Source organism: Panthera uncia (assembly GCF_023721935.1).
Source record: "Panthera uncia isolate 11264 chromosome E2 unlocalized genomic scaffold, Puncia_PCG_1.0 HiC_scaffold_19, whole genome shotgun sequence".
In the NCBI taxonomy this organism is placed as follows: Eukaryota; Metazoa; Chordata; class Mammalia; order Carnivora; family Felidae; genus Panthera; species Panthera uncia.
The window spans coordinates 23,975,932-24,000,342 of NW_026057588.1; the positions used below are offsets into that span (position 1 = coordinate 23,975,932).

Here is a 24,411-nt window from a genome sequence, read left to right on the forward strand (position 1 = left end):
GTGTTCAAGTATTCATGTAGCAATTAGGATGTACTTTGGCTCCGGATGCTATTTGTCTTTTGTTTATCACTCCTCTAATTTGGCATCAGTACAGTTTAGCATTGTACAATGCGAGGCACACCAAAAAGCCTGAATAGTTAGAAGTTAATATGAGAAATGAGATTTTGCCCCTTTATTCATCATGAGACCAAACAAATGGGGATGATTTGGAATTGATTCTAAATTAGCCCTTTGTACACTGTAAGAAATGCATTAAGATGCAATGAAAATTTAGCAAAGTAACTTGCCCAAGGTCACAAGACCATGAACCAGGAATTGAACCTAGAGTGAATGTCTCCAATGTTCATGTTTCCCCATCCCCTATTCCAGCTTTCTTGTCTATAAAATAAGGAAGCTATCCCTGCTTTCGCTTCCTCAGTGGATTGTGGGGATTTTGGGTAAGCAATGTGAAAATGTTTTGCAAAGCTTCAACATTATTTCTGTGACATTGAGTAATTTGAGGTCCTCTATCATGTGGCTTTTGGAGAACAGGTGACTCTAGGGATATCTTTATACATGCCATAAATCCCAAGAAGAAGGAACCTCTCACATCCAACACACATTCATTCTCTCTCTCTCTCTCTCTCTCTCTCTCTCTCTCTCTCATATCTTCCAGTCCTAGGCTTGCAAAGACCCTCTGATCCCACAAGATACATTCACCCTCAAGGTATCCCTTTCTGCCATGGTTGTTTCTCCTTGAGAACCCAGTGCAAATGATCCCCAAGCATTTCACACAGAAACCTTAAGTCAAAATCCCTTTTGGATTCTCTGCTGCCATCTGACATGGTCTCACCCCTCCATCACTTGATCTTCCCTCATGAAATACTTGGCAAACACCTGTGCCCATAGTGCTCTTCTACCACATTGACAGAAAGCTCTTGGAACCTTGTTTCTATTCTAGGGATGTAGACAACATTAGAGCAGCACAGTTATCCTGTCTGTGGAGCTTTTGATAGTGTCCCTCTGAAAGATCTTTTTGTATCTTTTTAATATCTTTTTATTGCATTTTATCCTAATCAGTTTTACTCAGACCTCAGCTCCCTTAAGTGAATGGCTTCCTTGAGTGTTAGTTTACTACCAGCAGCAAACACATGTTTCTTTACAAGAATTTACCTTGAATTAGTTCCTGGAAGGTTTTAGTTTGCTTAATGATGAGCAAATTATTTATTTATAGGGTCCTTGAATGTCAAGTTTCTTATAAATTGTTGAACTTGTTGCTCCTCTAAGTCACCCGTTTGTGTATTATCGTGATTGCAGCATGATTTAAAAAAAAAGGGGGTAGTGTTATAGAAAACATTCTTTGTTTTACTTCCTTAGTTAATTAAAGCATTTCAGACTCATTGACATCAAAATTTTTACTATTGTTTCTCTTATTGATTATGAATAAAGAGATTGATAGTTCAGTTACCTTTTAACACCATATTCTTCCCAAAATCCCAAAAATACAAACACAGCCTTATATCCTAGGCTGAATGGACATAAGATATAAGGACATTTGTCTTAGTCACAGCACACATACCTGGAACTCCTCAGCCCTATGTATACTTTTATCTCTCTGTTTTAACCTTTCTCTCTGAGGTTTTGGGTTTTTTTTTTTAATTTATTTATTTACATCACCCACTGCCTCAGTTGCTTTAAACCAGTATTTCTTTTCTCTTTTTTCCAAGGTTAATCCTGCCAGTGCGATTTCTCAACATTACTGCGATAGGCACTCCTGTGAACAAAATTAACCTGCTCACAGGAATGGTATTCTAGTCTGATAATGATTTGATTTGCTGTCTCATTATTGATTTGTGCTCCAGCTTTCATGTTGAAATAGATCAAGTTCCTGACAGGCCCATTACTGTAAAGACCTCCAATCAACTGCTTTCTGCTCTAGGTCTGTCAGTCAGGCTTTAGTGGGAGATAACCCCTGAGGATATATGTTATCAAGCCTTTTTCATCTCTGCTTTTCATACTGCCAGGACATCCTCTGTAAGTAATTATGATTTAGGCATGTCTTGTCTTCTGATGCCCACAACTGAGTTTGTAGATCATACATGTGGTGCTTAGAGAAGGCCGTTGATGTCATAGGTACTAGACTGTAACATTGCTTGTGCAGTAAAGGAAAGAGGAGGTAATTAGAGCTCTGAGTTCGTTAGCATGGCTTGATACTCATTCAATGGTCTTTGTTTTTGACATTTGATATGAGGTGAGGAAGTGAGATGATGGAGCTCCCCTACCTCTATTCTGATTATTTCAGGGGTAGAGTGAGTGAGTCATTGTTCTCCAGCTTCTATAGGAAGCTCAGTTTGCCTTATGAAATCATCACTCTCTCTGTATTAATATGAATCAAGCAGAAAAGTCCCTTCCTGCAATTTTCCCATCTCCTCTTATATGGCTTAGTAAATGCTTGCAGAGAGTTATTCATTCACTTGTTTAACAGCAAACTTGGCAAACACTGAGTATCTTCAAATAGGCTTAAAATGATTATTTTTAAAATTGTTTCTGGCTATGAATTAGTTATATTCTTTATGGCATGTTTTCAAAAAATGTCAGCTGTCCTGGTTTACCCATGATGTCAGATTTCCATATACTTCATTGTATATTTCACTCCTTGATTGGGGCATGTTGGAAAGAAAAATACAAACACATATACAATATGCTTACTAACCTCACAGCAAGAGAGTTTTTAGAAGGATAAGGTTATCCCTAGGACTATATAGGAATACTATTCCACCTTTTCATAGTTTTCCAGCAGCGCTGAAGAATTCATTATTCTCAAATCAAACCTTGATACATATGAAGGTTGATCTGGTCAGTCGTGTGTATCTGCCACTTTCTCATTTGCTTATTGGCAAGTAAGGCATGTCCCTTGTTCTTTAGACAGACTGAATTTATATGGATGTGGTCCAAGGACAACCTTCATTTTTTTGAACTTCCACATTTGCTTGCTTGCTTGCTTGCTTGCTTTCCCCTTCTTGCGTTAAGTGCTTTTACATTGGAATTGTCACATCAGATTTGATGACTTTGTTAGTGGGAATGAGGGTAAGAAGTGAGACATTCTCATGCAAAGGGAATGATGCCCTTTTGTATTGGTAGTTCTAAAAATGGATTAAATGTCTTTGAATTTTTGCACTGTGTTACTCACTTGGTATTTTACTTTCTCTGTCTCTGACTGCTGTATAGTAGTTTATGTCTAAGACTTTTGCTATGTTTTAATCCTTTGAATAATTCCAAGCTAAAAAGATTAGTTTGGACAATATTTTTGAATGAATAAATGTATTTTAATAATCTGACAGATAAATTATATTCATTTGTGCTGGAATGAATGAAAGACGGTCACTTTGTTTCTTTGGTGACTGTTGAGTGCAATGTTTTCTATAATTTGGCTCACAGAACTGATGAGATTTTGTAAACAGAAGGAAGAAGCCTGAGGGAAATTTGTATATCTCCAACTATCTTTGTTTCTGGTACTAAATATTTTAAAAGGTAAATGTGATAAGTAATGTTCAGTTTTAATAACTCAAGTTTTGGAGGATTTTAGAATGGTAGCATTTAAAAATTAAGTTACTTATTTTAGAAGATGACACCTCCTTTTTTTGGTTTCATTTTTTTTAAACAATTGTATTTATTTTTTACTTACTTATTTTTTTAATATGAAATTTATTGTCAAATTGGTTCCCATACAACACCCAGTGCTCATCCCAACAGGTGCCCTCCTCAATACCCATCACCTACCCCCCCTCCTTCCACCCTCCATCAACCCTCAGTTTGTTCTCAGTTTGTAAGAGTCTCTTACGTTTTGGCTCCCTCCCTCTCTCAACTTTTTCTTTTTCCTTTCCCTCCCCATAGTCTTCTGTTAAGTTTCTCAGGATCCACATAAGAGTGAAAACATATGGTATCTGTGTTTCTCTGTATGATTTATTTCACTTAGCATAACACTCTCCAGTTCCATCCACGTTGCTACAAAAGGCCAGATTTCATTCTTTCTCATTGCCACGTAGTATTCCATTGTGTATATAAACCACAATTTCTTTATCCATTCATCAGTTGATGGACATTTAGGCTCTTTCCATAATTTGGCAATTGTTGAAAATGCTGCTATAAACACTGGGGTACAAGTGCCCCTATGCATCAGCACTCCTGTATCCCTTGGGTAAATTCCTAGCAGTGCTATTGCTGGGTCATAGGGTAGATCTAGTTTTAATGTTTTGAGGAACCACCACACTGTTTTCTTTCTAGCTGCTGAGTTGCACTGTCTCTGTTTGTTAAGTGTTCGCCGAAGGATTTAAGGATAAAGCATAGGAATCTGCTGTGTAAAACTAATTCCCTAGCTCTTCCTAATGGTGTGTAGAGTTCTGGTTCCCTAAGGCACAGTATTATTCCATGATTTTCTTTGGTTTGCATAACTAGTTTATCTCTTTTCTCACAATACAGTAAATGAAAGAAATGAGATGAAACTGTATAAGTACTTATTAAAAGCTTCTGGAATTAAAAAATAAAATAACTTACATATAAAATAATTAAATATTAGACCTTGGAAAATACAAGGCACACAAATAGTACTCCATAAATGCTTGTCTAAGTAATTACATTAAAGCTTCTGCAATAAAAAAAATATATATATATTTTATGAACAACATTTAAATATCTATTAAAGGATACATTCTTTAAGAATAGGTACATGGACAGCATTTAAATATCTATATTTAAATATCTATAAAGAAGACTTTCTGAAATGTATTTGTTAAATAAAGTGTGTTCTCTAATATATTAGTATGATTGAGTTATAACTAACTGCGTCCATGTATTTCAAAGTCAGGTTCTTCTCTGTGCCCTCCAATCACAAGGGATTGACTGCAAAATAAAGGAAATAGGTGAAAGTGTCCTTCCTGGGAAAGAAACATTTCTATAATAGCATATCTCAACCCATTTCTTAAAATGAATTGTTTTTATCCTATTTGTTTTTTGCATAGACCTAGTATAATGAAAATAAATAGTGTAGCAGCTATTGTATACAGTATGCTTTAAGTACTTACCTATTTTCATGTTTACTACCTAACCACATATGCAAGAGCAGGCCTCTTTTTTAGGAATCTGATCATGTCACATAATCTTGATGGAAGTAATTATATCAGCAGTTTAGAAAATTCAGATGGCCTTTTCTTCATTCCCCTTTGAATGGGTCAGTGCTGTTAACAGAAGCATTGCCATGAGAAGCATGAGATGATTTTATTTCAAGAGTTATTGATTCATGCTTCTCCTCTTTTGTTTCAGGTGGATCATTCATGCTATGGAGTATGAACTACAGATCCGTGGTGGAGACAAGCCAGCCAGAGACTTGTATCAGCTGTCACCTAGTGAAGTTAAACAGCTTCTGTTGGATATTCTTCAGCCTCAACAGAATGGAGGGTAATGAGAACCTTTTATTACCCATAGAACATTCTGGATTTACAGTAACATCATACTTGGATATATACACAAAATTAATAAGATAGTAATAAGAAATAAAATGCAGCAGAGTATCAGAGGTCACCTTACTAGGTAGACAGTGTACATAGAGATGCTAATTAAAATGTCTATCTTCAGTTGGGATTTTCTGTTGATTTTAATTTTTATTTTTTTCAGGTATAGTTTATCAGTGTTTCTTAATTATTATTATTTTGTGCAAACTGTAATGCTCCATACCACTTTGGTCAGTTCCCTTTCTGAACCTTTGTAGCACTCACCATCTCCTCCCAACATTTTGGCATGAAGATTTGCGTTTGGTAACATTATTTAAATAAGTTGCCTGGGACTCTGTCTCTCTAAGTAGACTATAAACTTCTTCAAATGGGCTAAACCATTTGATAGACTTAACTTGTACTAAGCTTAGAATAAGAGCAAAACAAGTACTTATGCAATGTATTGAATTGAAGAACATTTTATTACAGAAAGAAGTTTAATATAATTATTTAGGCAAGCATTTATTAGCACCATTTGTGTGCCTGATATTTTCTAAGGTGGTATAGTTATATGCCTAGAAAACAAGTCTTCCATAAAAGTAGATTTGAGCAAATGGAGAGACATCTTTGTTCTTAGAGAGGCACACTCAACATTAAAAAGATATCAGTTATAAATGTCATGCAGTTCCAAAAAAAATTCCAACAAACTGTTTATGGAGTTAGACTAGTTAATACTAAACTTCATATGGAGAAACAAACATGCAAGAATAACCAGAGGACTTGCCCTAACAGGGAAACATACCGTAGAGCCTCTGTGATAAAAATAGTGTGAAGCTGGCACATGAACGCATAAAGAAGCCAGCTGAACAGAATGGAAAGTCCAGAAATAGACCTAAACACATATGGAAATTTAACAGGTGATAAAGGTGATGTCTCATATTACTGGGTCAAGGATGAACTTTTTAAATAAATAGTGATGGGACAACTGGATAGCCATTTAGGAAAAGATAAAATCAAATCCATACTTTATACTATACACAAGAATAAACTCTAAATAGATCTGATATCTGAATGTAAAAAATGAAACTATACCAGTGCTAAAAGAAGACATGGGTAAATTCTGCTTTAACCTCAATATGGGAAAGGCTTTCTAACTCTGGCTCAAATCTAGGGGCATTAAAAGATTAATAAGACTATATAAAAATTTAAAACATCATTTTGCATGGCAGAAAATAGTTTCAGAAGACAGCTGAGAAACTGGAACAAAACATAGACTATAAAGAGCTAATGTCCAAGAATTCTTAAAAACTGTGGGACAAAGAACCAATAACCCAAGAGATAAACAGGAAAAAAATACAATTAATCAATTCCTTTAAAACATAAAAAAAAATGGACCTTAGATATTTGAAAAGATGTTTGAACTAAGTCATAATTGGAGAAATGTGAATTAAAACATCTATTGGATACCATTTCTCATCTATCAGACTGGCAAAAGTTAAACAGCATGACAGACATTTGCTGAGGCTGTAGGGAAAGAGACACTCTCATACATAGCTGGTGGGTACAGCCCTTCTGTATGGGAACTTGGCAACATCTAAAACAAGTCTACATGTATATTTACCCTTTGACTTTCAGGAATCTATTCGGAAAATGTGCTTCCAACCATATGAAAATACATATGTATGCAATATTACTCATTGCATCATTGTTTATAATTATAAATTTTGGAACACCCATTACTGAAATGCCCATACATGGGAGATTATTTGAATAAGCTGTGGCGCATGCACACAGTAGGGTATGAGACAGCTGTGAAAACAAGGAGAGTTGTCTCTGAACTGATACGGAATCATTTCTAGGCTATATTGTTACATGAAAACAACAAAATGCAAAGATCATCTGTAGTATGCTACTCTTCATGTAAGAAAGAAGATTATCTCCTCATTTGTATGGAAAAAATACAGAAAGTTTAAATCAGATACTAAGGAGACTGGCTACCTCCCTGGTTACCTTCAGGGAGTGGGTGGGAACAGGGTGGAAAGAAAGGACAGCTGGGTACAGGGTAATAGGGCTGAATGAGAGAGCAGTAATTCCCTGAATATACCTTTTTAAAATAGCTCTGATTCTTAAACTTTAGTAATATTTTATATGCCTGAAATGTAAATAATTAAAATTAATCCAAATGTGGAAAAAAAAATAAAACAATACGAATAGTAACAAATGAACCTAACTGTATTACAAATGAATAATATTCCCACCCTGAAGGGAGGGGAGAAGAAAATAATTAACCCAAGTACCTTTGGAAAACATTTCTAGATACTATAAAGCTAAAGGAAAAAAAAAAAGAGCTATACACAAATACTGTACTTATTAGTTAATAAGGTTTTTTTTTCCTCACAGAGGTAGGGATTGGTAATTTTGAAATTGCTGTATATATTGTGTAAATATATTGTGGGTAATGAGAGCCGGATTTCTCTCTGTCAGAGAATGTAGTTAGAAATGAGTGAAGGGGAAGGATTAGAATATACCCTGTAGTGGTGGATTGAAATTGAAAATGTCAGTATGAATTCATGGTTTTCACACAGATGGACAGCTACAGAAATAAACGTGGATATGTGTGTATATGTGAGTATACGTCTGTATCTTTTTTGGCTCTGTCCACTGAGAGGACCCAGAAGCAGTGAAACTCACACAACAGTGAGCAAACCTGGTGCCCAGATACTGATTTCTAAATAATATTTTTTAAGAGGAACCAACATTCCATGGAAAAAATGTTTGATTCCAGGGCTGGGGTAAGAAAAATACAGGATGAGCCTAGAGCATCTTATGGTACCAGAAGTAAGATAATGCTCCAAAAAATTATAGAAATGTGTTAGAAGGATACTGGAGACATACTGGAGGAGGCTCAATGGCCAAAGCTAGGATAATTTGAGCAAGAAAAGAAATAATAATAGTATTGAATAAGAACCCATAGGATAAATGTCCAAGAGTCCATGCTGATATAAATAGATAAATGGGATAGAAGGGATTCTTCTTGATAGTAGAATTCCAATTAATAAGTGTAGATGGAATGATGAAAATAGAAACTCATCATTAGACAAATACAATAGTAATAATTGTTGCAAGCAAGAACCATCAATGGATGCTCAAATTTAGTGGGTGGAAGTAGGATGAGAAATGAAAAATTTATATAATTTAAAAGTATTTCCACTCAAGATACTTTTTAATTGCAAAAGAAAAATATTAACTTTATAATGAAGAAACCCAGTTGACTCTACCTTAGTCAAATGATCAAGGATAGCATCCCAGGAATAAGACACATCAGTATCATGTATTCCCTGACAATGATGTACTGAAAAGGCACAACTACTTCCAGGTATTCTTGCCAAAAATGCATAATCTAATTCTAATCATGAGAAAACATCAGATAAACCCAAAATGAGGAATATTCAACAAAATAACTGACATTTCTAAAATGTTAAATTCATGAAAGATGAAAGAAAATTGAGGAACTGTCACAGATTGGAAGAACCTAAGGGGACTTGGAAATCAAATGCAGTGTGGGGTCCTGGATTGGACCCATGACCAAAACAAGGACTTTAGTGGTAAAATGGCATAATTTGAATAAGATCCGTAACTAATAGTATTGTGTCAATGTTCATTTCCTGGTTCTGATAGTTGTTATGTACTATAACAGACTAGGGGAAGCTGAGTATACAGGAACTTTGTGAATTACTTTTTGACTTTTCTGTAAGTCTAAAATTTTTCAAAGTAAAAAGCCAAAAAATAAAAACAAAAGAGAGGTCCTCAAAAATAATTCATCTCCATTATGAGTATTCACACACTTCTATTTTGTTGTTCTAAGCAAACATCTCCTTTTTATAATATTAATCATGACTGTATAGAACTCTGAAAATACCATTTTTTCTGGTTGCCATACAAAGGGGATAGGAAAAAAAATCAAATGCAGAGTCCTGGGTATTCAGTTTGCACACCCATTATCCAAAGTAAAACATCACCAAGGAACCCCTACACCTCTGGGCTTTTTCTCTTTGGCATAGCACTGAACCGAGCCACACAAGTCTGGGCCTGCCAAAAAAAAATCTGTGCATCCAAAAAAGATGCCTCACTCATTTATGCAGTTTTAAATTTTTATTGGTCCTCTTCCATCAGAACCAAAATAATCTTTTTCAGTATACTGTCTCCTGCATAGTCATTTTCCTACCTAGAAATATTGTTGGTCACATACTTACCTTGTGGCTGATGGTATATTTCATTTGATGCTTGTTTTAATACCAAGTATAAAAAGTATATATCTGTTCCTAGCTTCACCTTTTGGAACAATATGCTACTGTGTCATTTGTATGTTCTTTTCAAATTATGCAAGTTCTGCATCTTTAGCAATTTATGAGTATTATATCTTTAAGATGTAATACTTAATCCATGGAAATAAGAGATCTAGAATTTTGGCTTATCACTATGGTGTGATTACTGTGACATGTAAGATTTTGTAGCTGATTTTTCAGCACTGGTACTTTGGCCATATTTAAATAGAAAATGAATGTAAAGTTTAAAGTTTAAAACAAGATATATTTCGTTAGATACATAATGCTTTTTTGAGTCTTCATTACTTATCAAATGTTTATTAATCATCTTTCTGGGGGGGGGGTATATAGGAGTGATCAAGCCATATGATGTCCATGCTTTCATGAAGGTTATATTTTATTGCATATAAGGACCGCATGAAGTTATTTCAAAATTGGCTGCTTCTGTGTTTTTAAATGGAGCTTCTTTGCATATTAGGAAGTTATTTGATCACATAGTGAGCAACCTTATAACTTACTAGAAAATATCATTTTGCCTATTGAATTTTTTAAAATCTTGGGGATTTTCTCCTATCCTGCAAGCTCTGTTTTCACTATGAAATATTTAGTAACCTCTGTAACACATGGTAGATATGCATCATTGATGGATTTTGGCTTTTATTGCTTACCCTATTGGAACAATTAATCCATATTGAAAACCCTGCTCTCTATCAGAACAAGCTTGTTTTTCAACTCTGAGGCATTTTCTTTTGGTCTACAGATGTTGGCTGAACAGGCGTCAGATTGATGGGTCTTTGAATAGAACTCCCGCTGGGTTCTATGACCGAGTATGGCAGATCCTGGAGCGAACTCCCAATGGTATCATTGTAGCTGGGAAGCATTTGCCACAGGTATAGCCCCATTATATTTGTATCATTTAAAGGGACCTAAGGGCATAGGGGATTCTTTCCCCCTCTGCATTGCAAATAACCTTTCTGCTTATCCCGGTTTTTAAGAGTATTTAAAGGAAGGGTATCCAGATACCTGAAGGGAGGAAATACTAGAAAGTAAGACACCTAATCAATTGGATTGGAAATATATTTTCCCAGTCTGAGTTACTTTAATTTTAGTGCCCCTCTATACAAAAGCCTTGCTTTACCAAATGGATATTTTGCTTAAAGTTTGTATTTAATCAAAAACAATTTTGTATTATATTTCAGATGTTTCAGGGAAGCTCTGTGTTGAAAGGAACCATGTGCCCAAACCTTTTGCCAAGCAACTGTCTTTCCCTTATTTATTAGTGAACTTAGGGTTTCTTGGCATTTGTTGGCATTGCTATGAATGGTGGTACTTCTTTACCACCAGCTGATAGTGGGCTAGTGCCTAGGGGACCTCACAATTGGTAAAACATACATTCAGAATACATAACCAAATCAGAACTAAGAAGCAAGGTGACTTAGTAATGCTATGGATAAGGAAAGGACTGTGAATATCAGTGAATGTGAAAAGTGTAATAACTCATTAGGTCAGGAGATAATCATTTAATTTACTCAAGATATAATTTACCTTTGGTCCAAATGAATTAGTGCCCCCTCCTTCAAATGGTTTCCCAAGTTATATGAACTGGCCTGCTTCTTTGATTTAGTTATTTTGTTGAATACTGACATCTAACTCATTCTGCTTATACACAAACATGAATAATTAGGCTTTTTGGAAAGGGAGTACTGTATTTGTTCTTTGTGTTGAAACATCAATCAAATTATTTTTGATGAAGGTCTTTATACAAATATAGTATTCTTAAATACACATACCCACACTCATTTTGTTTATACACACACAAACACACACACATACATACATGCACAGAGTATTTCTGGAAGGACCCACAAGAAATTGGTAACATTCTTTTCTTTGCCTTAGGGAAAGGGAACCGTGGTTACAGGACACAGGGTGTGCTTTTCACTGAAAACCTTTTTTAACCGTTCAAATTTTGAACTATGAATCTATGACTTATTTTCTTAATGAATGAAACCTGTTAAAAAGTATTCTTTATACTATTAACAAACTACTGAGTGGTTGTATTTGGTTGCCAGTATAGGTGCCCTATTCCTTTCCCAGATGCTCTGTGATAATTGGGTGGAGCAGCACTGTCTCCTATGAGCAGGGAACAGGCTTCCATTATTCATGCTCTGCTTCTTCTGTTAGGCTTTGTGTCTACATACAGTGGACTGTGGCAACCTTTTTGTTAGCTGCTTTCCCAGCCCCCACTAATACCTACCAGATTTTCATTTAATTGTCTGATTGCCCAGGCCACTTATATTTTGTCTCCTCTCTTTCCTAACATCAATAACAGCAGGTGCATGTCAAGTATTTTTATATTATATATATATATATATATATATATATATATATATATATACACACACACACACACACATACACACACACACTTTCTTAGGTGCTCCTTTAAAATCCTCACAACAATCTTTTGGTGTAGGTACTTTATTATTCCCACTTGACAGATGAGGAAAATGAGGCCCAGCAAAGTGATTTTCCCAAGGTCATACATCTAGGAAGTAGCTGACCTGGAGTGTGACACCTATCCCCTGCCCTATCCCCGGTAATTTTACTTCTAAGCCTTTTGTCTTAACTTTTCTGCTATACTGCCTACCCTAAGTTCTTCCAGAGAGTGGGAAATAAAGCAAGTTTGATGTTTCTTCTCTAGATTTATCATAGTTGCACAATAGCTAGGTGACTTTTCAAATGTGATATATTAAAAGGAAATTGATATGAAACCATGACAGGATTTTCCTTAACTTCTGTAGCCCTACTAATCCCATTGCTAGACATATAAACAATTATAAATACTGTGTTCAACAAATGGGCTTCACTTTCCCCAAATTAGGTACTACCTGTAAACATTAATAATATGTTAGATTATATTGAATACAGAATACAGTAGATGGACCATAATGAATTACAGGGCTGGTGCATTATTATACCAGGCCAAACAACTTTGCTGTTACTTGATTTCAAGGGAACTTTCCTGCTAGGTCCCATTTGGAGTAGTAAGTAGATACACATTGTTCTGAGGCTACGATCAAGTTCACTGTAAATCATCAAGGTAGAAGCAAATAAGTATGACTCATCATTTCTTCATCTCTGGTAATAAGTCTGGTGACTACATCTGCTTTCCAACATACAAACCTAACATTTAGAGCCTTCTCTTCAATCCTTTGAGAGTTATCCACCATGCCCAAATTTGGATTTGGATTTGAGTTTATTTGCTGCTTTCATTTGGTTTGTAAAAAGTGAGTGGAAGACTATGCAATACTCTCGTTTTAAATGAAATATAGAGAGTAAATTCTTTTAGTTTTGCTTTTTTTCTGTGTTTTCTTGCCATTTCTACATATAATGTTGTTTTTGCTTATTTGTATGTATTTCTATGCTGCCAGCTCAGAAAGGATCTGCCACAGAAATGATGTAAATCAGTAGCAAGTGACTTACATGGTAAAGTGTGACAGCAAGCATAACTTCTTGTGTTAATTCTGAAAGCAATATGTACTCTATTTGTTGTCTCAATTTTTGGCTGTTCCTTTTGTGTATTAAAGTGGATTTCCAAGATAGCCCCTCTTTCTTAACACTTGTGTAGTGAAGATAACCACTAAAAACAGGAGGTTTAATTTATCACAATAGTCAGCTGATTGGCTTCAGTAGTTTGATATATATAAAATCCAGTCATATAGCTGAAAATGCGAAGGTTTTATAGAAACTCAAAAAGATTGTTGATTAGAAAATGAAATTCCTTGCTTCAGATTCTGTGTCTCCCTCTCTCTCTGCCCCTCCCCTGCTCATGCTCTGTTTCTCTCTGTGTCAAAAATAAATAAAACCATTAAAAATTTTTTTTTAAAAAGGGGCACCTGGGTGGCTCAGTCGATTAAGCGTCTGACTTCAGCTCCGGTCATGATCTCACAGTCTGTGAGTTCGAGCCCCGCATCGGGCTCTGTGCTAACAGCTCAGAGCCTGGAGCCTGCTTCAGATTCTGTGTCTCCCTCTCTCTCTGCCCCTCCCCTGCTCATGCTCTGTCTCTCTCTGTCTCAAAAATAAATAAAAACATTAACAAAAATTTTAAAAAAAGAGAAAATGAAATTCCTCTATTAGGTGGAAACCACAGTGTAAGAATGCATGTTAATATTGAGTTATTGTTTTTCAGCAACCAACCCTGTCAGATATGACCATGTATGAGATGAATTTCTCTCTCCTTGTTGAAGATATGTTGGGGAATATTGACCAGCCAAAGTACAGACAGATTGTTGTGGAGGTTTGTATTTAGAAATGTAGATTGCTGAAGAAATGCTTTCTATCTGTTCCCTGAAAACTAACATAAAAGAAACTGCCCAAGAGACTAGGAATTCTACTCCTTACCTATCCCCATCTCCTCTAGTTGAGTCCTCCTGGAGGATATAGCCATCCTTGACTCAAGTCAAAGTACATGAACAATTCAGTGCCCTTCAATGGCAAGTGCATGAATGCCACTAAAAAACAGAGGAAGCAACCTTATCCTGTTTGCTTTAATTTCAGGGTTTTTTTTTTTTCTGTTTAGAGAAATAGCATATGACTATTATATAAAGTTTTAATTCAGAAAATTACAGAAAAGAAAAAAATTCCCCACACCCAGTAGCAATAGATCACTGATGTTGATATTTTGAGGGACATCTTTCCAAACATCCTCTGTGAACAGAGAATACATGTAATTTTGTACTGTATCATTATTTTATATAAAGTTAAATGCTCAAATACACACACACATCCATGCACGTGTATACATGTGCTCTTTTGCCATTTTAAAACATTATGCTGAATACATAGAGAATTCCCATAATGAATGGATTTAATACATAGTCCATCTTCACTTTGTGTCTTTTTCTGAGTAGACTTTGTGTCTCTTGTGGGTAGGTAACGTGTCTTAGTGATACAGAAGATCTCAGTAAATGCCAAACTGGTTGTGGCACCTGAAATGCAGTGTGTCTGGACCTACAGCCAGAGTGGAGTGAGATTCAATCCTATCTCAGATGTGCCAGGATTCATAAACAGTATCAGCAGCATGTGGGAAGTCAGGCAGACTGGGATCAGAAAGAGATGGGGTTATTGGAAAGGTGAATGCCTTCCTTGTGCTGTTAGCCTTTCAGTGTTTAGTGCCCAGCATCTGGGACCTACAATGGACATGGAGGTCCTTCTTGTTGACCAAAATGAGGGTCCCTTTGCAGAAGAAATTTTTCTTCAGAACTAGAGCAACGCTTCATATTCTCCTGGCTAAATCCCTGCCCCAAGATTTTCCACATTTTGATACCTGAATTTTTCTGAAAGTGTTTCCTTTGGTTCCTTCAGGTTCTGTTTTGGAAGCATTTAGTTGAAGTACAGTCAGGAAGAATCCCAAATTTGGGATTATGAGGTCTTTTTTCCTGTTCCACATGCAAAGTAGGAGGCATAATAAAGATCAGAAAGTCTTTACCAAGCATTGTGTACTCAGACACAGTCTTTGTGTATAATGGTTTGTCATCTAAAAAAATGTCAGTGGGGCACCTGAGTGGCTCAGTCAGTTAAGCGTCTGACTTTGGCTCAGGTCATGATCTCGTGATCTGTGAGTTTCAGCCCTGCATCGGGCTCTGTGCTGACAGCTCAGAGCCTGGAGCCTACTTCAAATTCTGCATCTCCCCCTCTCTCTGCCCCTCTCCCACTTACACTCTGTAAGTAAGAGAGACAGGGAGAGTTTGAAAGAAAGAGACAGTGGAAGTTGGAGAGGGGCAGAGAGAGAGGGAGACACAGAATCCAAAGCAGGCTCCAAGCTCTCAGCTGTCAGCACAGAACCCGACGTGGGGCTTGAACCTACAAACCATATATCATGACCTTATCTGAAGTTGGATGCTTAACCGACTGAGCCACCCAGGTGCCCTAAAAAAGAAAAAAAAAAATTAAAATGAATGTTAGTACTTAGGATGAATGTATGAGATAGACAAACAATAGGATTATGCATTAAACTAACACATGTAGACCAAATAGTACTCATATCAAAGAGGTCAGAGTTAGGTGTATTTTTTAAAACATAACCATACCCTGAGAAACTACTGTGATGTCACAGTATTATACTAATTTTAGGGTGCTGGGCTCCAAGTCATTTGATTAGAGGCTCCACTGAACTCTCACCTGCCTTCTTTGGCTTTGCTGCCTACCACCTCTTCTAGGGCAGCCTCCGCTCCGCTGGACACTGGTTTTAGTGTTTTGCCAACAAGGATTAATGCCCAAAGGCAAGAATGTTCAGGCACTTTGGGTGAACAGGGCACTATGTACTACAGACAAGATTAGGAAAATCATTTTTCAAAGTTCTTAGTTTCATTTAAATAACTAAAAAACATTTCTGCTCAGCTATAAAGATACATACAATGAAAAAAAATGTGCAGTTTCCAAACAGAACTTATGCTACTAGTTTTTAAGATTAGAAAGATTCCAGGAGCGCCTGGGTGTCTCATTCGGTTAAGCGTCTCACTTCAGCTCAGGTCATGATCTCTCAGTCCCTGAGTTCGAGCCCCGCATTGGGCTCTGTGCTGACAGCTCGGAGCCTGGAGCCTGCTTCAGGTTCTGTGTCTCCCTCTCTCTCTGGCCCTTCCCTTCTCGAGCTCTGTCACTCTCTCTCTCTCTCTCTCTCAAAAATAAATAAACATTAAAAAAATTTTTTTAAAAGATTAGAAACATTCCATTCACAATGATCCAAAAACCTGTCATCATGCAGAACACATTATGGAATATGAGGATCACCCATTAGTCTGACTAAAGAATGAAAACATGTCCAGGCTGTGTTGTTTTTATGGTTCATATAATTGGCTTTCAACGTCTGTCTCTTCTAGTTACTAATGGTTGTATCCATTGTACTGGAAAGAAACCCTGAGCTAGAATTTCAAGACAAAGTAGATCTAGACAAACTGGTGAAAGAAGCATTTCATGAATTTCAAAAAGACGAGAGTCGACTAAAGGAAGTTGAAAAACAAGTAAGTGGATAAAACAGCCTTTTATAGAGTTTTTTCATTGTCTCAACTCTTCAAAATATCCCTAATCTCTTATCATTTAACTTACAAAACAGATTTATAGAGTGCAAAATGTAGTACTCGAGGGGCAGGGAGGAAGTCTGGCTTATTTGAGGAATTAGTGGTACGTTTTAGTTAATTACTAGTCAGTTCAGCTATGAAGCTTTGACTAAAAAGAAAACTAGGAAGACATAAATTTCCTTTATATAGTTAGCAGTTAAAATTGTTTTACCAGAAAGGAGCCATAGATTCCAGAAGGCTATAAAATTAAATTCTGGGGAGGATGGGAATGCGTAACAGGCTACCTTGGTGCTGTGTATACTACTAATATAGTCCCTTCCAGGCTCTCTGTTTAATATTTTATGCTCATCTGTAAAAAGGTTCTTTAAGTAAATAAAAATTATCAGCAAAGAGAATACTGAAAACATCTGTCTTTGTTTTATATGCTGAGAAGACGCCTTAGGAAAATGAAAGAAAAGCTCAAGATTCTGTTTTCCACAAGGAAATCTTTCTGTGAATTTATTTTCCCCCCTAGGCTGACACTGATTCTACCTGTCAACTCTTTACAAACAAAAAATCAAATGACTTGCTTACTGTTTTCCTTTGTAGGATGACATGACTTCCTTTTACAACACTCCCCCACTGGGAAAAAGAGGAACATGCAGCTATTTGACAAAGGTTGTGATGAATTTGCTGCTAGAAGGAGAAGTCAAACCAAGCAATGATGACCCATGTCTGGTTAGCTAGTGAGAAAGGTGTAAAAGGCTCTGTTGAGACATGTTTTCTAGTAGTGTGTTAAGTTTTGTGTTGAAGCTTGGTTCAGGCCACCATTAATGTATGGACTGAGTATGTTGGTGAGGTGGTTGCCACGTCCTTGGCAGAGCCACTGGACCTCTTGCACTCCATAGCCAATCTAATGGTAAGAAATGCTGTAACTAGGTGGAAAAAAGTTCTGATGATTATTATGCCAACTACAATAATAATCTTTACTGAATGATAGAAATAGTTTATGAATTGAAAGTTCACTACTGCGTGTTTTATGATCAAATAACTCATCAAAATGAATCTTTGCTCTTTGGACTAAATTCCCACCTTACTGCCATTAAAATGAATTTTTCAGCTAGTGATGCATACTGGATATTGAAAGAATGATGAACTTAACTTAGTGTCATTGTTATACTAAAAAAAGATATTAAAAATCATAAAAGCAAATCTGCCAGCTAATGTTTTGATTCTCAAAAACTGCATTGTTGATGAAATTTTAGTATACAGAACTATTGTACAACTTTTACCTTATAAACATGACTATAGTTGTGTATTTGTGCTGACTTTAGGGGTTGGACTAAAATACAGTGTAATCTATACCTGATTAGACATTTTTCTTTGAGCTCTTACTAAAAATATGGCATATGTAAGATTTTTCAGAAGTATGGACTGTTAACCTAGTTTGTACTAGTAAAAAAAATTGAAAATCATTAAATTTTACTTCTGAATTAATGAATATATCTGGATATATCTTTTTGTTCTCATGTTCACGATATTAAGTTTATTACTCCTGAATATTTCCATTTAATTGATTCGGAGATAGAATGGAAGAGAATATATGGTACCTACCATTACACATATTTTGCTATGAAATTTACTTAAGCAAACTTTAGTAAAATTAGAAAATAGATTAAACATTTAAGTTTTATCAATTTATTTCCTTACTGAATGTTATAGTACAGCCCATTAGTTTGAGCCATGGACCCAAGGAAAATCATTTTTCTGACCATTCTTATTATGGAAGTATCACCAGAGAAGTAAAACTTGTTACACAAAGAATGCAGCCCATTTTTAGAGTTTTGAAAGGACCTAAGAAAGATAGGACAAGTGGCTTCAGTAACAAGTCAAATTGATATCAAATAAATGGATGTTTCAGCACATGGGAAAAATTGCAGAGTCAGGCACATTTCTCATAACTTTGAAGTGTACTGCCTGGATCTCGCGTAAAAAATCATATATGCACTGGTTGGCAAAATTGAGAAGAATGAGGTAAAATCTAACCTTACAGAACATCTTAAGGAGAGCGATATGACAAAGAAGATAATTACTTCATAAATTAAGAGAGTTTATGAAAAGATAATAATGAACCTTGTTTATAAAAACAAACATACAAAAAACCTTAAACTGGAAACCCATGGAGAATTGAGGACTGACACTTCATAGCTGAAGAAACTGGAAATAAGAAAAAAAAAAAACCCTGGAATATTTAATATTTGCTGAAGCCTAATGGAAGGAAAGTGTTGTATTTTTAAGAATTTTTAAAAAGCCTGATAAGCTGAGCAAAGTTGCCATAAACCTGTCACTGTCTTTATTGAAATCAAACATCGAATGCAAATGTATATTTCCTGAATGAGTTTTAGTTTCCTGCTTATATGTTACATATGCAGAATTCTAGTTTTCCCATGTTGCTGAAGGCATTCAGAATCTGTGACATATGTACCAACTTTGTATTTAGATGAAACTCAAAATTTATTGTACTGAAAGATATGATGGGATCAGTAATCCTTGATGTACACCTCTACAGAAGCCAATGTCTGTTTTCTTTTTTTTTTAAATATATGAAATTTATTGTCAAATTGGTTTCCATACAACACCCAGTGTTCATCCCAACAGGTGCAATGTCTGTTTTCTAACTAGAGAAGCAAAATATAGTGAGAATTAGAACACAGAACTCATATGAATTTTAGAAGTCCCATTTGACCTACAGAGCTAAAATGTTTTAACAGCTGTACGAGAGACTGACTGAAAATATTAGCACATTTATCCAGGCATGACAAGATTTAAATCTGATTTAAAGCTTCCTCTATCACAATGGCAGATTCACTGTATAAGTTTATTGTACTAGCAACGTCTGTTGGAAACTCCTGACTGAATATCAAATTCAACTACATTTCCAGAGCTATCATTTTAAGAAACATAGTGTTTTCCAGATTTCCTTCCATTTTATTTAAGTCTGAAGAAGTCGTATTTCAATTTTAAAAATCAGAGTGTGGGATCATCTTGATGTCATCCTCAATATGTGATAAACTTGCAGTGCCTTATGGACACCAAATAACATTTCTAGAACACCTGAATAAATTTAACTTTTCACCAGAACTCTAAAGAGTAGGTTCAGACATGCTTGTAGCCCTTCATGAACATGCATATTAAATAGATGGCATATAAAAGTGTAAGAGCACAGTTATGGCAGCACAGAGATACCACATCTAAATCAAGGAGAGACTGGAAGTAGCATGTTAGTATGCAGCCAGATCATAAAACTACTCTATTTTAGAAACTAAAAACATGAATGAGAAATGAGGGAGGAAGAATCAACAAAACAACACCAGCAGCATTCAAACAGAGGAAGCAATACAACCTCATACCGTAAACTCTGAAAAGTAGCAGGAAGACAAAAGACTCCTTGGAATTTGTATTTGGCTCCTATACTCTGGCATTCCAGAAGCTGTACAAGGTGGGGATAAGGCAAGTAGATAAATTATGAAAAACCTAATGCATTTGGAGGGAATCAGATAAGGGAGTCAGTGTCTATGGGAAAGACAGAAAATGTCCTTCCAGGGTGGAAGTCCTTCCCCTACTACACATATCACCGTCTGGCATTAATCTCCCACAGTGCTGCTGCCAACCCACGTGATATCTGTGTGAGTTAGAAAAAGGCACCCTTTTGGGGCATACTCAACCCTGTGGGCACAGGGCTAAACACCTTTGTGCAAAGGAAAAAGTCCTTTCTCTTAACAGATGTAACTCCATCCCAGGACATGTGTGTCAGAGAGCCAAGTGTAAACTGGATTTCAGTCCCCCTGTTGCCCTCTCAACTGAGTACCTTTGTGCAGTGCACGAACTGCATGACTGCCATAGTTGTGCTCCCCAAGGAAGTAAATTGCTATTGGGAGTGGCCATTTTGATTTTTCATCTGGGAGGGTGGTAGATGAAGAGCAAGGGTGACCACAATCCCCAGAACCAATTATCTATAAGAATACTAGTTGAGAACTAGTACCACAGACCCGTGTTTTGTTGCCTGAGAGGGAGCTTATGGGCAGTGGTGATTAGATTTATGACTACCCTTTTTTTTTTTTCTGAAATTGTATTTTATTTTTTTACATGTTTCTTTTGAGAGAGAGTGAGTGGGGGAGGGGAAGAAAGAGAGAGGGAGAAAGAGAGAATCCCAAGCAGGCTCCATGCTCAGTGCAGAGTCCCACACGGGGCTCAATCTCACAAGTGTGAGATCATGACCTGAGCTGAAATCAAGTCAGATGCTTAACCGACTGAGCCACACAGGCATCCCTGAAATTTTGTTTTAATACTATGAGACCTGAATTCACTCTGCCTAATCAAGGGCATATCCCGTTTCCAAAGATGGTGCCTTATAGTATGCGATTGTTCCTCTAAACTGGGTAAACTTAGGCACTTACTTACTGCCTGAGAAGGAGGACTCAGCTGGAAATAGCTAGGAGAGAACAAAAGAGCTCAGATTGGGAAAAGGTTCAGAATACTGCCCACACTGTATCCAGGTGCCCACAAAGTTGCTTGTGCCAATCATGAGAAAGAAGGAAAGAAGCTACCTATAAACTATGTAAAAATACTATAGAAAAAAAAAAAAAAACAGATACGGAACTCGTTCTCTATGCTCAAAGCTCTCAAAGAAATTAAAGAGAAAAGGAATTGATGAAAGAAGAAATCAAAGACAAAATAAGACAACCAACAAGATAGAAAAATAGAGCTGACAAAACAAGTTTCATAAATTAGAAACAGCAAAGAACAAAATATACATAACTGAAAACTGAATTGCTGACATACAGGGAGAGCTTGAGATAATTCAGTCAAATACTTATTGAGCATCAACTATATGCTGGACACTGTTCTGGCATGGTAATGAAAAAAAGGACAAATTTCCTCTCCTCGTGGAGTTTATGTTCTAGTTGGTGTTGGGGACATAGTAACACATAGTAATAAATGCTATAAAGAAAAATAAGACAGGAGGGGAAGAGAAAGAGTGACAGACATTACTAGTATTCCTGTGGCTGTGAAAAGGTCTTATTTCATAAGAAATAATCAGAGTAGGGGTACCTGGGGGGCTCAGTTGGTTAAGTGACTGACTTTGGTTCAGGTCATGATCTCGCGGTTCAGGGGTTAGAGCCCCGCGTCGGGGTCTGTGCTGACAGCTCAGCCTGGAGCCTGCTTTAGATTCTGTGTCTCCTTCTCTCTCTACCCCTCCCCAACTCACACTCTGTCTCTCAAAAATAAACGTTAAAAAAAAAAAAGAATCAGAGTCACTGATGATGGAAAAGGATCTACACGGGGGTGGAGAAGGTTGATCCAACATAAAGAAAATTGGTATCCATGGGTACAGAAAGCTACGATTGACACAGAAGAAAAAAAAAAAATTCAAAGACAAAAAGTTTTTCCTAAATAAGGAAGAACTTTCATTGTTCTGGAAAAATTTGATTGAAAATGAACAACATTGACACATCTTGGAGAAGTTGAAATAAAAAAAAAACACATCATCTTCTGGGGCTCAATTTCAAACCAGTTCAACGTCACACAATAAGGGCAGTCTAAGATTTTTTTTCCCACCTAGTTGTAAAGGCAAAGAATTCTTAAATATACAGTAACTCAGGAATCATAACACTGAGAATTTTTCTTGAAAATAACACTTGACTAAATCCAATAAACCAAGAGAATCGATGTGAATAGTGCAGTAATGGAGAAAACATAATAAATACATAAGAAGTACTCATAAATTGTTAATCCATTAAAATATAAAATTAACAGTAATAACAAGGCAATTTACAGTTATAGAAAAGAGTCACCTGAAAGAAAAACTTTGCAATTTAGAATGATGTAACTAATGGACTGGGATGAAAATCATACAGAAGGCTAACAAAACTCGGTAGGGGCTGAGAAGGAAATATAAGTGAGTTAATTTCCTTGTTTTTCACAGAAAGCCATATTATTCACTTCATTTTTTAAAGTTAATAATCAAGAAATAAAGTTTTTTAAAGTTTACCATTTGAAATACAAGCAGTTTTAAATTACCAGAAGGTGCCTGGTAGGAGGGGTGGGTAGCATTCAGAAAATTAACCATCTAGCAACTAGCAAAAGATAGAAAACAAAAATGACACTGTCCAGATCCCTTATCATTGCAGCTCTCCACTTTAATGTAAGACCACTTTTAATTAAAAGTAAAAAAGCATTACATTTGTACTAGAATTCAAATGGCCTAAATCTGTATACAAAACTAAACAACATCATGGCAGAAATTTCTGGCCGTCCATCAAAATCTATTCTCCACTTCCATAGTAACAGAATTACAGTTGTGCATATATGGCTGCTCAGATATACCACACATTCTATTACCCCACAGAGTATGTCCTTGTGACTTTAGTGGAATGTTCTTTAATGAGATATGAGCAGAAGTAATGCCACTTCTAAGCCTGTTCCATAAGTCTCCATGCTTGCCCCCTCTACCCTCCACCCCCTGGCCCTGTGCTCCTTGCCCATTCCTGTGGGCTGGGATGACTTTGAACAAGGTTAATGTGGTAGCCATTTGTGGAAGATGGCCAAATTGCCTCCATGTCAGTTCCTGTCTAGTGGTGGGCCAGTTTGTACCCCTTCACTCCCCACTCTGCTTACTCTAACACCTGTCATTGACCACTGAGCCAGCATTCTATCAGGACACAGAAACTATCCCAGTTATTTAGACAGAAAGAATGTAATGTAAAGAATTGTTTAACCAAATATAAATGATGAAACCAAGTATGTGTATGAGCCATTGTATTTATTCTAGCAGTTCACTCTAACCAACGGCAAGATACATAAAGTATCTGAAAATGCAAGGAGAAACAAAAACATAATCAGTAACTTACCTATGACCAATGAAATCTGAAAACAAATAATGATAGCATAGGAATAATATAATCACTAATATATAAATATTTAATCTGTATCCAAACCACTGTGATTATTCCTTCTAGTTTCCCTGAAACATTTTGAAGCTGACCTTATTCCAGGTGCCAAAGAAAATCTCCATGCATTTCAAAATTAGATATAGTGAAGACTGCATTCTTATGTCTGGCAAAAGAAAAAAAAAGCCACAGTTTAATAACCAAAATAGAAAAGAATAAAGCCAACCTCTTGTAAATTTTGAAATTCTAAATTGAAACCAAATTGAAATTTCAGAATATCAAATTACTACATATAAGATGGCTATGACCATATTCAGACAAAAATTCATGGTTCTAAACATAGTACTAAATAAGATTGAATGGGGGTTAAATACTACAAGAAATCTTAAAATTAAAGCAAAATAAGGAAAGCACAAGAAAGAAAATGATCAAGTGAAACTAATTCAAGAACAGAAAAAAAGAATAAATCCAATAGCTGGCTTAAAAACAAAAAACTTTAGATAACTATGCCACCAGTTAACCTAATCAAGTAATAATAGGGGCTAATAATAGCTTACATTTCCTGAGCACGTAATCTACCATGCATTGGGCTTAGTTCTTTATATTAAAATGT

General features: G+C 36.1%; 1 protein-coding gene across 7 annotated transcripts in view; it reads left to right on the forward strand.

The window, feature by feature from the left end:
• PHKB (phosphorylase kinase regulatory subunit beta) overlaps positions 1 to 18,060 on the forward strand; it is a 258,715-nt gene extending 240,655 nt beyond the window's left edge. For all 7 annotated transcript variants that reach the window (XM_049620920.1, XM_049620912.1, XM_049620914.1 and 4 more), the window contains 5 exons: positions 5,299 to 5,433; positions 10,551 to 10,680; positions 13,983 to 14,090; positions 16,672 to 16,812; positions 17,458 to 18,060. In XM_049620920.1, the coding sequence (XP_049476877.1) occupies positions 5,299 to 5,433; positions 10,551 to 10,680; positions 13,983 to 14,090; positions 16,672 to 16,812; positions 17,458 to 17,595 (652 nt within the window). In that variant the 3' untranslated portion in view covers positions 17,596 to 18,060. The remainder of the gene's footprint in view (positions 1 to 5,298; positions 5,434 to 10,550; positions 10,681 to 13,982; positions 14,091 to 16,671; positions 16,813 to 17,457) is intronic.
• Positions 18,061 to 24,411: the final 6,351 nt, after the last annotated feature.